The sequence below is a fragment of the Myotis nattereri genome (genome assembly GCF_964212035.1).
Source record: "Myotis nattereri genome assembly, chromosome: 3".
Taxonomy (NCBI): domain Eukaryota; kingdom Metazoa; phylum Chordata; class Mammalia; order Chiroptera; family Vespertilionidae; genus Myotis; species Myotis nattereri.
In genome coordinates, this window is record NC_138077.1 from 196,687,087 (window position 1) to 196,701,915 (window position 14,829).

At 50.4% G+C, this 14,829-nt stretch overlaps 1 protein-coding gene across 1 annotated transcript; it reads right to left on the bottom strand.

The window, feature by feature from the left end:
* Positions 1-287: 287 nt before the first annotated feature.
* On the bottom strand, positions 288-10,921 carry LOC308515587 (antizyme inhibitor 2-like; the record flags this gene model as incomplete). Its single annotated transcript, XM_081086095.1, has 10 exons — positions 288-643; positions 1,818-1,880; positions 2,351-2,568; positions 3,433-3,533; positions 5,802-5,949; positions 6,490-6,655; positions 8,187-8,321; positions 9,121-9,293; positions 9,781-9,954; positions 10,739-10,921. The coding sequence occupies 9 exons, from the start codon at positions 10,919-10,921 to the stop codon at positions 1,856-1,858; spliced, it is 1,323 nt and encodes a 440-aa protein (XP_080942221.1). The 3' UTR covers positions 288-643; positions 1,818-1,855.
* Between the last annotated feature and the right edge of the window lie 3,908 nt (positions 10,922-14,829).

The window sequence follows — 14,829 nt, forward strand, 5'->3', positions numbered from 1 at the left end:
ATCATGTGTAACCTTGCCTAGAATAAGACCATCACAGACTAGGCCCTCACATTTTATTTTATGGATGGAAGCACAATTGGATGAATGGATGAATGGATCAATTGATGGTCAGTGAATGGATGGATGGATGGATGGACAATGGATCAATGGATGAAAGGATGGAAAGACTGATGAATGATAAATGGATGGATGAATAGATTCATGAATGAATGGGGAGATGAGTTGACATCCAAAATGCCACAGGGCAACACCTATAGACCAAAGCACAAAACACTCCAGCAATTCTTGCACATGAATGTAACTTTATTTTTACCTAAAGCCCACTCATATTTGCTCTTCCAGACACCTCTGAGGGGATAAGTATGGTTGTTTCTAGCCCAAATTTCAGGATCTGGGAGTAGAGGAATGAGTAACACAGGACATGAAGGCTGCCTGAGCCTCTGGCATCCTTCTTAGGAGGCATCTGCAGCCCATCCTTTCTCCTCAGATGTCTGGGGCTGAGATGTCTTTGGCACAGGAGGCTGGACAATAACCCTGGTCTTAGCTGAGTGTGGAGGCAGCAGTGAGATGGTGGGGCTGACTCTGGTGGATAACGTGGACCATTTGCAGGAGTTGAGGATCAGAGGAGTCGCATCAGGTGAAGCTTAAAAAGGACACAGATCACAGGAGGTGAGTGGCTTTGGCCTCTGGAACCCATGGCCCCTACCTCCGCCAATGTCCTTGCCTGTAGGACACGTTTTCTTCTCTCAGCTCAGAACTTTCCCAAATATTGTTTCTAAACCTGGGAGACACACGGTAGAACCCGTCTTATTTTGGAGTTGGATATTCCCATTCGTTGTCCTCCCACCTTTCAAACTGGGGGGTTCTTAAAGCCAACGCCAGGCCAGTCACGCACATGCCTGGCCCTATACCTGTATGGCCAGATGCAATAAGCTCCCTGAGGATGCCCAGACCAAGGGGGCAGGGAGTGCTCTCTGTGTTGGAAAGGTCCAGGGTCAAGGCCAACCTGAGGCAGGGTTCTGGACATGAACTGACCTGAATAAGGATTTACATTATCTGACTTAATCCCCTCAACAGCCATGCCAGGAGGGTACTAACGAATATCATTCTCATGCCATTGATGGAGAGACTGAGGCTCTGATCACATTACAAGTTTCTGGTGGAGCCTGGATTCACTACAGGTCTAACTCCAGAGCTGGTGTTCTAGGCACTTGAATGGGTGCCTATAGTTCATGTGAATATTTCTGCAACAACTCAGTGGTCACTAATTGGATAAAAGGAGGGATGAACCCTGGCCAGTGTGGCTCAGTTGGTTGGGCATTTTCCCGAGCACCCAAAGGTTGCTGGTTCCATTCCTGGTCAGGGCACATGCGTGGGTTGTGGACTGACTTGATCCCCAGTAAGGGGCGTGCAGAGGATAGCCAATGGATGTTCCCCTCTCACATTGATGTTTGTTTCTCTCCCTTTCCCTTCTTCTCTCTCTCAAAATCAATTTTTAATATGCATATTGTTTTAAATAGAGGGATGAAAGAATCTCAAGATCCTGGCCAAGGCAGGTTGCTTCACACTCCAGGCTATGGCCTTCTAGGAGCACAGGCTGTAATAACACCAGTTTCTCAAGCTACCCCACTCCAGGGCTCAGGGGGTAAGAATCACAAGGGTGGAGTCGTCTGCCCAGAAGGGCTTGCCTGTGTTTCAGGCGAACATTGGGGGAAAATTGCCTCATCATTTCAGAGGCAACCAAACCTCTGCTTCCCACATGTTACTCTTCCCCACCCCACCCCCACCTCCGCTCCAAGCTTTCCCAGGTGACGCACCAAGGGTCTGGAACCCCTCCATTCTGACATGTCCCGGCTTAAGGTGCTATCTCCAGCAGGCTCCTGTGAAAAGGTTGTACCAGTAAAGGGGTGTTCTAGAAGCCCCCATCACCTCGGGGAGTGAACTCTAGATTGGGCTAACAAGAGGCTCTTGGGCAGAGCCTGTGGGGAAGCATAAGGCTGGTAGGGAAGGGACTTCAAATGAGGAAAGCTGGGAACAGACACAAATGGTCAGGGCAGAGTGGGGCCTTGGCCAAGAATTAAGGGTTACAGGGGCCTTAAGGATGTCAGCTTGTGGACACAGAGGGGTCTAAACATCAGAGCTGTCACAGCTGCCCAGGTGGGCTGCCTTGGACTTATATGGGTAGTGGGTGTAACAGGCCACCCCATAGGCAGTGTATGTCAGTTGGATCTTTTCTGGGGCCAGTCGGAGGGTGGGGGAGGGAAGGATGGTATTTCCTGGACCTGGGAACGCATAGCTTAGCCATCAGCTCCCTGGGCCAAGTTCAGATCCTTGAGCTCTCCTCAGATACCTGAGCTCAGGTCCCATCATGTAGCAGATGGACGCAGGCGGGAAGCCATTGAAGTTGGAGCTCAGGACTGAACTGTAGGCGCCCATGGAGGGGAAGATGAGCCAGTCACCCACTTCCAGCTCGGGCAACTGCACCTCCTCATTGTAGAACGTGTCAAAGGCACTGCACGTGGGGCCATAAAGGATGCAGGGGAAGAGGGGCGGCTTTGAGCAGAACTCCTGCAGGGACACAGGGTGGGGAATCAGAGAAGGAAGAGCTTCTGCTCCAACCCACCCTCCCAGCCCATGCCCTCGGCCAGCTGAGCACCGCCAGGCACCAGCAAGGACACTGGCAGTCACTCACACCAGCCAGTCCCTATGTGCCAGGCACTGCTCTTGACCCAGCCCACATGGAGCTTATATTCACTCAAGTGACACATCCTAGCCCTGCAAATTCTCAAGACCACACACATGGGGCCTCCGTTCCCATCTATAAAAGCAAAAGATTTCAGTCAATAATCACTCAAAATAGTGGGTGAAACTCAGCTGCTATTGGAGTCACATTGGAGGAGGTTTAACAAAGGATTGATGCCACGTCCCAACCCAGGAAAGGCCTGATTCCAATCGCCTGGGCCTTCGCCTCGGCATCGGGGTCCTTGGAAGCTTCCCAGATGAGTCTACTGGGAAGCAAGTTGGAGAACCTGCATTTCCTAGGACTCCTGCATCTCCAGCATTCAAGGGTTCTGGGCATACACACCCACACACAGTGCATACAGAGAGATCACATGGAAACCCAGAGGCAAACCGATGTGCACACACACCCACACAGGACCATGTACCCTCAACCCACCTGCCTGCACAGGTGTCAGTCAGCATGCTCACACACAAAATGCACTCAAACAGAAGTGTACATGCAAATACAAACAGGCTTGCCTGTGCACATCCTTGTATACCCACGGGGTATGACAATCTACAAAGCCATGTGTAATCTAAGACCCTGCCCCATTGCACCTCTCAGAGGGATCCCTGCCTCACAGGGAAAGGGGCTGAACTCACTGCTATCAGGGTCTGGGAGTTGCCAGAGTCACACAAGGGTCCCCTTACCTTCACCACAATTGGCATCCTGGGGACATGATCCCTGCGGAAGGCGCGAAAGCTGCCATAGTGGCCCTCATTGAGATAGTACAACAGTTTCCGGTGGCCTCCTGGGAGAGGGGAGAGGACAGGACTCTGCTCAGCCAAGTCTCACCACTGATGGTCAACAGTGAGACCCGCACCCTTCGGACCGGCCCAGACCCTCTGCCCAGCACTGGATAACCCTTGTGTCAGCTTCAGGAGCGTCACCGGATGCCCTACCAGATTCGGGCCTGTTCTCTGGGCTCCCACGGCTCCTCTGCCCCACCCGCACCTCATCAGAGTGCTGTGGCTGCTACTGCCACTAACAATGATTGTACAGGTAACCCGGGCATTGTTCCAACCTGTGTGCACATATTAAATCATTTCATCCTCCTAACAACACTCTGAGTGGGAACAATGAACACTACTGTACATTTGAGGAAACTGAGTCTTGCCAGAAGTTACACAGGAGAACGGGGCAGGGCTGGGATTAGTGCCCCTGTCAGTGCCCGGCTCTCACAGTCAGAGAGCAGCGTAATTGTCACCTCCATGCCTTTAAATCAGTGATTCCCAAAGCGGGCGCTACCGCCCCCTTTGGGCGCTGCAGCGATCCAGGGGTGCGGTGATGGCCACAGGTGCATTTGTTTTAACTTTTTTTGTATTACCTTTCTATTCTGCGTTCAATAAATAGTTTCATAATTTCAAACTTCAATGTTTCTAATTTACACCTTTCTTTACTATATTTTACGAAAAAGGTAGAAACATTAATACATATATCTTTCTGTTTAATTGCTATTAAAATTTAAAAAAATTAATTTCCAGGGGGCGCTCAGTAATATTTTTTCTGGAAAGGGGGCGGTAGGCCAAATAAGTTTGGGAACCACTGCTGTAAATACTCTGCCTGTGTTGATGCCTCATGAGCACGTGGCGGCTTCTCCCCAGCTCCGTCACACTCCGATGTACATTGAGCTGATGCTTACCTGCAGCCCCAGACCCTAGGACATGAACTACTACCAACCACTTTCTGAACAACCACTGCTAGTCCGTCCTTAGACATTCATGTCCTTAATCTTTCCAACTGGTTTCTGTGGGCACTGGGGCCATTCCGTACCCTTTGATCATTTAGATGCCCAGATCTTTCTGATTATTGGTTTCCTCTCCCTGGGTCCTCCCCCTCCCCCCACCACCACTACCATCTTCTCCCTGGTGTGAATCCTCCAGTCCCAGCTCTCTCTCAGATGCCAGCACTGATCCTGCCTCCTGGCCCACAGCCCCACTTGTCCCTAAGCCAGTTGGTCATGGGTTAGTCATGGCAGCCCTGAGGCTGGGCGTTCCGCTCGGCTGGCATGTCTGCAAACACAAGGGCACCAGCCTCTCGGTCAGACAGACCTGGTGCTGCTGTGCACGAGCTAGCTGTGCAGCCTTGGACAGTCACTTCCTCTCTCTGAGCCTCCAGATCTCTGCCTGCAAAATGGGAATGGCCCCAAACTGCCTCACAGGAGGGCTGAGCAGAAATGAGGTAAAACATTACTTGATCACATGATAGCTCCTTAAATCACTGGCAGCTCATGCTGTTGTGAAGACAACAATGGTAAGCCATAATATGAATAACTCGGGCTTTTGTTAAATGATGGCTGAAATCATATGCCCCAAATCACAATATTCTCTAATGAGAAGCTTTGTGAGGAAATGAAATTAGTGGACCCACGTGCCTTTAGGGTTACAAAGGTGTGTGTAGGGCATTTGTCCAAAGGATAAGGAAACAGATTAAAATGACTTAGAGCCCGGCTGTCATGGCTCAGTGGCTGAGCATGAACCTATGACCAGGAGGTTATGGTTCTATTCCCAGTCATTGAGCCCTGCCTGGGTTGCGTGCAATATCCCCAGTGTGGGATGTGCAGGGGTCGGCCTATCAGGGATTCTCCCTCATCATTGATATTTTTGTCTCTCTCCCTCTCTGAAATAAATAAAAATATATTTTAAAAATGAAATAAAAATTATTTAGAAATACTTATATGACGGTCATAACATTTCAAAGAAAAGGTCAATAACCCAGAGGGTGATTCTTATCAACCTCAACATGCACTTCAGTTTCCACTTAGCTCTCTTTGTGAGGACAGCAACCCCCTCAGACTTCCCCTCCAGACACAGGAAGAATAAAGACCCTCAATGCCTCCCTCCAGGCTCTCTGAGAACAACACAGTAATGTTACTAACAGGCTCTATCCTGTAGCTAAATCAAAGCATGTTTCCCCTGAATGAGGAAGCCAGGGTGGAACTCAGACCATCTGCCCCTCCTGTCCCCAAAGCCTGGGGACCCCTGGAAGAGCGCGCCCTGCCCAGTCCGGGCCCACCCACCTGGCTGCAGCACAGCCTTCTTGGCGATGATGTTGACAGCGGCCACGCAGACAGGTGCCGCATAGAAGCGGCCTGGCTCCGCAATGACTTCAATGCCGGTCCCCTCGGGGAAGTCCTGGGCCAGGGCAGCATTGATCACTCTCGCCATCTGTGGGGACAGACCCGAGCCCTGTGAGGCCAGTTCCTGTGCGGGTTCTTTCCCTGCATCTTCCCTCTTCATTCCCCTGGCAGCTCTGTGGGAAGGTGTCAGCATCCCCTTGTGCAGGGGAGGAGACAGGTCAAGACTGTGGCCCAGAGGGGAGAAGTGCCCGAGGACACCATGAGATCTGACTTGGAAACATTGAAATCAATACTTGATTAGCAAAGGGAAACTGCCCCCTGGGTGTGGGGATACAGTAAGAAAACCTCTATCTGACTGTAGCCTTACCAGGGGTAGTAACCAACACGCCTATAGAAGGTTCAGAACCGCATGCTCCCATGCAAACACACACACACACACACACACACACACACACACGTGTAAATGCACCCAGGCCACGCATGTAGCGTCAGAGACCTCTCAACCCACACAAAGCCCAGCTACATGCAGGCACAGGACTGAGTTTCAAGAGCTCCCTGTACACACACACACTCTGTGCAATAAACCCAGGCTGGGGCCCCCAGACACCCTCTCCTCCTCCCCTCTTACCTCCTCAAACTCCGGCTCAGAGCCCTCCACTCCGGAGAAGCCCCCTCCAATGTCCAGGAGGCTCATGTCATGCCCGACCCCACGGCCCATCTCAAACACCCGCCGGCAGTCGGCAATGACCTGTGCGAAGCGGTCTGGATTCTGGCAGCCCGAGCCCACGTGGAAGCTGAGCACAGGTGCAGTGACAGGTGCAGAAACACACGAGGAAACGCAAGGGTCAGTAGGAGGAGATACACATTCAGAAACAGCCACACAGGTACAATGTGAACCAGCACGGACACAGACATGGGGACACTCATGACTACATGGATCTCGTGGGCACCCACAGGAACCACAGCCTTGGCTGTGCACATGGGGACCCCAGAGACAAACACCACATGACAGTCCATGAGCTGGGGCTCTCATGGTTGTGGGGCAGTCACCTCTCTTAGCTACCCCTCCCAAAGCCTCGCCACAGGGGCTCCCCTTTTTCTCCTCCTTGGAATGCAAGTGATCTGAACCCCAAATCTCAAACCATACACCAGGGGGCGCAGAGGACCCAATCAGGAGCAGGTGGGGTGAAGTGAGGGAGGATGCTCCTCAGGTTCAACATTCAAGGGGGCACCAAAGCACTGAGCCATCAACGTAAGTATCCTTCATGCACTATCGTGTATAATAAAGAGGTAATATGAAAATAGACCATCATGCCCTCGCACACGATGGCGGCCCCCATGTGGTCACAAGATGGCCATGCCGATGTCATCACAAGAAGACCACCACAAGATGGCCAGCAGGGGAGGGCAGTTGTGGGTGATCAGGCCGGCAGGGGAGGACAGTTGGGGCTAACCAACCCAACAGGGAGGCAGTTGGGGGTGACCGGGCTGACAGAAGAGCAGTTAGTCATCGATCAGGCTGGGAGGGGAGTGGTTAGGGGGTGATCAGGCAGGCAGGTGAGCAGTTGGGAGCCAGCAGTTACAGATTATGAGAGGGATGTCTGACTACCAGTTTAGGCCCGATCCCACAGGCAGTCAGACATCCCCCGAGGGGTCCCAGAATGAAGAGGGTGCAGTTGGGCTGAGGGACACCCCCGCCCCTAGTGCACAAATTTCGTGCACCCGGACTCTCATCTATATATATTTGAGAGAGAGCAAGAGCAAGTGTGAGAGAGAGATCTCAATTGGTTGCATCCTGTACACACCCCATCAAGGGCTCAAACCTGCTGATGCAAAAATATCCATGATGAATAAAATACAAAAACGTTAGGAAGGTGAAGGGGGAAAAAATGGAGACAAATGTACTACTCTCTGTAATATTATAAGCAATAAAAAAAATACAAAAATTTTAAAGACAAGATTATTTAACAGTAACTGGACCCATAAGGAAAAGAACAATCAAATGCAATCCTGTCTTGATTTAAAATTTCATATTCTCTCATCATGGGTTTTTTCTGCGTTAATTTTTTTAACTACTGTATTAAACATTATTTATCTCGAGTACAAAGTTTTCGGCATCCCATTAAATTATGCACCCAAGGCCAGTGCCTTGCCTGCCCCACCCTCCCAGCAGCTGAAGCCCACCTCCTCTTCTGAGGACCACAGGGAGCCACCGGAGGCCCAGAGGGACCACGCTGACCCGAGGGCACCCAGGGAGTCAGAGGCTGCGGACAGGCGTGGGGGCCAGGAGCCCTGCCTCGCAGGAGGGAGAGTCCATGCTCTTACCTGGCGCCCACCACAGCCAGGCCGAGGTCTCGGGCGGACTTGAGCAAGTGTCCACACAGCTCCAGGCTGGCCCCAAACTTGGAGGTCATGAGGATGAGGCTCTGGCTGTACTCGGTCCACAGTCGCAGGACCAGCCTGGGAGGGGGTGTGAGGTGACAGGCGTTCTTAGACACACGAACCCCAAGCCTGAATGCTTTGCTGCCCCCACCCAAACTCCTTGGTCCTCGGGAATGTCCAGCCATGGAGGTCCAGGGAGGGAACACACTACTTTTTTAATTTTTTAAAATATATTTTTATTGATTTCAGAGAGGAGAGGAGAGGGAGAGAGAGATAGAAACACCAATGAAGAGAGAGAAGCATTGATTAGCTGCCTCCTGTATGCCCCTTACTGGAGATCAAGCCTGAAACTGGGGCATGTGCCCTTGACATGAATCTAACCCAGGACCCTTGAGTGCACAGACCCGACACTATCCTCTGAAGCAAAGCAGTTAGGGCTACACTACTTCTTACAGACTTCTGCCCAGGCAGGAAACAGCAGGGAAAAGATAAAATTATAAACATCCCTTCAGCAGACCTCCTGTCACAGGATCAGAGATGTTAAATAACTTTCCCAAGAACACACAGATGCAACAAGAAAGTCAGAAATGTGACCCCTGGTCTTCCTGAATCCTAGGTGAGTGCTTTTCCCAGGAGGTTGCTGACTCCAGACCCCTAATGCCAGGCTCTGCCAGCACCTCTGCAGACACAGGAAATCTTTACTTGACAAGAGTGGGCACCAGGGAGGGCACTGGGACACCTGGCACTAATTCTTGCTCTTTGCTGGTTGGGCACCCCTAGTCACCACAGAACAGCCTTCATCTCCTTGCTGAGGCCCAAGTCAGTTTGCCAGAACTTCCTCCCTGGCCCCACCTTCCTGCAGCCCTGCTGGTCTCACCTGGCCCCAGGGTGGTGCTGGGCCACCTTGGTCAGCTCCTCCTCACTGTCGAAGGTCAGGAGCTGCACCCCATGGCGGGCAGCATACTGCAGGTGGGAGACCGGCTTGCAGGGGTTGCCATAGATGATGCGTGAGGGGGCGACGCCCAGGCCCAGCACCTGCTCCAGCTCCACCTGCCATGGGCAAAGCCAGAGTAAGGGGCTGCCTCCCTGCTGCCATGCTTTTTGGGCACAGGAACCACAGGCATGAGGAGCTGTCCCCTACCGAGTCCCTACTGTGCATCTGGCACAGCACTGGGCACATATTGTGCTACTTAAGCTTCTAGACTGCTCTGAGGAACATATAGTTGAACCCATTTTAAAGACCAAGAAACTGAGGCTCCAGTGAAATGGCTGGGCCAGGACAGAACGGGGTCTGGGGATTAAAGCACATGTTCCCTCCACTCCTCAGCTCAGGCTGACTGCCCTCATCACCTAGACCAGTGGAGGGAGCACCACTCCCAGTTCATTCATTTATTCTTTCACAAACAACTGGGCACCACACACATCAGCCACTGTTCATGGGCTGCTGTCCCCACTTTGAGACACCTGGCAACTGGCCTTTTCCCTCCAGGAACCGTCAGGCCTATGAATGAGGAAACTGGCTGTGGCCCAAGCTCACCTGGCTGGCACATTCGAAGCCGGTGCCCAGGGCGGCAAGGACACGCAGCACCAAGGGGCTGCTGTTACACTTCACCGCATAGAAGGGCGAGACCCTTGGCAGGGCCTGGCAGAAGGCCTGGTGGCGGCTGGCCAACACTCCCAGGTCGGCCACCATGAAGGGGTCTCGGTGGTCCTGCCAAGGCAGAGAGAGAGGCAAGAAAGGCTGGGCATTGTGTCATTTCAGTGAATCCTCACAGGGTCTCCATGCGGCAAGTACTACTGTTACCCAGTTAGGAAAGAGGAAACTGGGGCTCTAAAATCTCTTTTTTTCATTTTTTTCCTTTTTCTTGAATACATTGGGGTGACACTGGTTAAAAAATTATACAGATGCCGAAACCGCTTGGGCTCAGTGGATAGAGCGTCGGCCTGCAGACTGAAAGGTCCCAGGTTCGATTCCGGTCAAGGGCATGTACCTGGGTTGCAGGCACATCCCCAGTAGGAGATGTGCAGGAGGCAGAAGATGGATGTTTCTCTCTCATCGATGTTTCTAACTCTCTATCTCTCTCCCTTCCTCTCTGTAAAAAATCAATAAAATATATTTAAAACAAAAAAATTATACAGGTGTCAGGTGCACTACAATGTGAATCTTTTTTTCAAGGTCAATAGCAACTACATGGCAGTGGTAGGATTTGAGCCTTGATCTTCTAACTTTTACAACAGGAAGACAAGAGGGCAGCAAGCTTTATAGACCAAATGGGCGCCAGGACTCTCCAACCCACACCCGGATCGCTTGGCACAGGGTGGAATCCCAGGAGCTGGTGGGGGACTAGAAGGGGACAGGAGAACTACCCCATGCCACCAGGGAACACAGCTATTCAGTAAGACCTAGTAAACTGACTAATAAAACAAAGTCATATTTTGTCCCCACCTAAGTAGGGACTGAGACCCACACTCTGCCCTCCCTCCTCTCCCCTCACCGAATCAGAGAGCTCCTGGATCTTCCTCAAGACCACCTCCATGGCAGATTCCTCAGGCCCCAGGGGGACGATATCCTTCATCGAGGAGCTTCCAGGGTGCCCTTCGTTCTCCTTCGAGTCCATGAGGGTGGTGCTCACCCCTGACTGTCCATCAGAGCGCTCTGCCAGGGACACTCCCAGCATCCTGGAAAGGCCTTGCTCTGAGGACACTCCTCCCTCCTCCTCCCAGCGGCCTGCTGGCCAGTGGAGCCAGAGTTCCTAGGCCAGTAAGTCCTCGGCCCTCCCATGCAGCCACGTAGAGATCCATGGAGCCCTCGTGAACTTTCTCTTCTGTAGGATGGACCACTAGCCAGGCCCAGCCTGCTTCAGGGACCTAGTATGAGACCAAACAAAATGCACAAAATTGCCAGGCCAGTGTTGCTCAGTGGTTGAGTGTTGACCCCTGAACCAGGAGATCAGGGTTTGATTCCACAGCAGGGCACATGCCAATTTCCGGGTTTGATCCCCATTGGAGGCATGCAGGAGGCAGCGGATTGATAATTCTCTCTCATCATTGATGTTTCTATCTCTCTCCCTTCCTCTCTCTAATATCAATAAAAACATATTTTTGAAAAGATACTCAAAACATGCACCTACCATAGTGAAAGGACAGAGCAGGACTGATGGAAGCCGCAGGGTGTATAAGTTACTCAGCCTTCCCTTATCTCGGCCAATGGGAAAGCGGGGGAAACTAGCCCAAGGCCAAAAGTATGCTGGCCACCCCCCCCCTGTCTTTGTGTAACCAGACCCTAGCTGCACCCTGCCCCAACCCCCCCCACCCCCCCACCCCCCCACCCCTGACCCCAAGCCCTATAAATTCTTTGTTCTCTTGGGATTCGGGGCTCTCTCTTGCACCCAGTAATGGAGGCAAGGGGGGGACCAAGCGAGCTTGTATAAGAGATCCTCTGCTTTTATATCGGACTGGCTCCCTGGCGTGGTTTCTTGGGGATCTTGAATTCTGGGCATAACACATAGATGGTAGGCATCCTCTTCCAGGCTCCTGCACACACATGTTCCCATTCACAGATGAGAAACGTGACCCACAGTAAAGATAAGTACAGAGTCCAGGACCTTTACAGTTTCCCTGCTGGGATTTCCTTGTAGGAAAGGGGTATTCTGTCTGTCTCCTTGTAGGAAAGATTGTGTTGTGTAGAGGATCCAGGTGGATCATCCTGCTAAAGTGTCCGTGTGAAAGGATTATTTCCTGTCTGTACCTGTCTTTGTAGCCTTTTCTCAATGGGTTGGTGGTTCCCCAAGATTGTGCCTGATTTGTTTAAGTAATTTTGCGATTGGGGGTTTTCTTTAACATTATGTTATGATTTAAATGGGCCTCTGTATGACTTTTTATAGTCATTGTTATGTGTATGTTGTTGTGAGTTAGTTCTTTGATAAACTTTACCTCTGAGGTTTCTATTTAAGTTAGGAACTGCCTGATGTGTGAAATTATCTGGTATTAAGCCTTAGTGCCTGATGTGTGAAATTATCTGGTATTAAGCCTTCCTTAGTAGCGAAGGAAAATTGCCTAGTGCTTATAGACAGTTGTCTAATCCTCGTGTAATTGTATCTGACCTCTAATTTCCTGTGCAGAATTTGCTGGCCTGATGAGATTTTGTAATTTTATTTTATTTTCATCGGGTGCCCCAATATTAGAGTTCCAATAATTCCTGATACATTTCTATTTTCCCCTGGTGCCAGAAGCCAATTCCAGCATGTCGTAATTTCAAGAGTTTCATCAAAAGGTTGATGGAACTTGGGGACTCAACAAGGGCTGAGTCACATAGGTTGTCACCTGTTGGGAATGGCTGAGGGCATTTCCCCAAACCTGAAAAGGGATGATTGCTTGGCTGCCAGACAGCTCAGGGCATCTTAATCTACATGTTATTTCCTCCTACTGGTCAAACACCTGAACAGCCATAGGCTAATTCCCCCATTCTCACAATGCCTCTGTATACCAAATGCTACCACTTTGAAGTGTATATCTCTGCCTCCCTTCAGGACAATTTATGTTCATAAAAAGCATGGGGTCTTGAAACGAGGAGATCTTAGTTCCTTTTAGCTAAGCTCCTCTGACCCCCCCATTTGCCTTTCAAAATTATGCTTCATCTCTAAACTCTTTAAGTTACACACGGCCCCTTCTCCAGATTGCTGAACCCTTCCAAATGCCGGAACATGAACCCCGGTATTAATGGCGCCCGAACTGGGGCTTCCTCAACCCTGGCAGCACCAATATTAATGGCGCTTGAGACAAGGACGGAAATCTGGAAAAGAAGGATTCGCCTGAGCATAAACAACACCAGTGTAGGTGGTAAGGTTGAACTGTGGGTAAGCACTTGTACTAGCTTTGGAAATCGAGAACCCAGAGTGGGCAAGGAAAATCTTTTGTTTTAAGTCAGGTTATAATGGGGAACAATTTGGTTAAAAGACAAAATTAAAAAGAAATTGGAATTTCAAAAGGCACGTTTTTAAATCAGGCCCTAGAAAAGAGAGTGCTGTGGTCATCTTTAATGTGGTTTCTTGTACAAATCATAGAATACCTAATTTGTTTTGAGGATCAAAAATCTAAAATTTCTAAAAGGTCACCAGATCCTCTGCTCCTGGAGAGGATACTGGGCAGCTAAGGAGATTAAAGCTGTCAGCTTTCTCCCTGGGAGACTACTTAACGCTTTGTTTAAAAATTACTGGAGAACACACTTGGAAAAGGAAAATTTGGCTAAGGTCACCTTGGGGGCTAGTTATTACTTTGGAAAACGAAATAGGAAAAAATTTAACATCTGTTGTTTCTATTAAGCATGCCTTTAATTGGGATAAGAGACAGGTGGAAAGGTCAGTTGCTGAAACTTCCCCCAAAGCAAGCAGGAGGTGGGGGAAGGGAGACACGTGGGGATCCTGTAATATGGACATCCCCCTCCCAGAGTATGCTAATTTAAAGTCTCTTTCTCACCATGAAAAGTTTTACAAAACATAGAAATGTGTCTGGAATTTCTGTGCATGTGTAAAGAGGAAAGCTAGCTTAAAACAAATGCTGCAACTGGCCTATTTTTGGACATTTAGATAGAGTTTTGAGCTAGAACTTAAATCTCTCTACAAGTGCTACAGAATAAAACCCTAGTGTTAGGTTAGGTGGCTCAGGAGGCGGCATAGGAAATAAAGAGTCCGGTGAGTCAGAAAAGAAAGAAAAGGAAAGGTTTATTGCGTCCCCGGGAGACCCATGTACCCCAAAGACAGGGCACGTGGATTCAAGCCAACAGGGAGGGGGCGGTTGTTTTATACTGCGGTTGGGTGAGGGGCGGGGACATGAGCTGAGGTATTCAGCTGAGGAAGTTTCCACTGCAGGGAGTCAGCAGGGGTATTCAGGAAGGAGTCAGTATCTGTGTGGGGGTCCTGTTGATTCAGAAAGAAGCCAGTATCTGTGTCTGGCACACTGATCTGTTAGAAATGCCAGGGGGAGTCCATTATCTCATCACACGTCTGCATGTATCCGATCCTGGGCTCTCTCTGACCTAACACCCAGGACTGGTTTTTTCTAAGAAAGATGTCAGATTTGGCCAAAGAAAAAAAGATGCAGGCTGGTTCTAGCAACAAGATTGGTATTTCCAGAACCTGGCTGGAGAACCTGGCTAGAGAACCTGGTTAGAGGACCTGGCTATGCTGATCAACTGAACGCTGTCTCCGTGTTATTCCTTCTTCGCCGACTCCATCCACACCTTTGGGAACCCCTGGACCTGCTGGGGTTGGACCCCAACATATGATTGCCTAAACGCTCCCTCTAAATAGTTGTGCCATTTTACATTCTTACTGTTATGCCCAGATTTCAAGATCCCCAAGAAAACCACACCAGGGAGCCAGTCCGATGCAAAAGCAGAGGGTCCTTTATTGAGCTAGCTAACTCGATCTTGCCTTCCGGGCAACGCACGACCGGAAGCAGAGTGTCCCCACCATGGGAAAAACAGGGTTTTAATAGGGGGTGGAGTGAGCGGAGGGGAGCTGACTGTGGGCCCTGCCTATTGGCCAGGCGCCAGTCGGGTCTTCTTACACAGGATGTGGTCATCTCT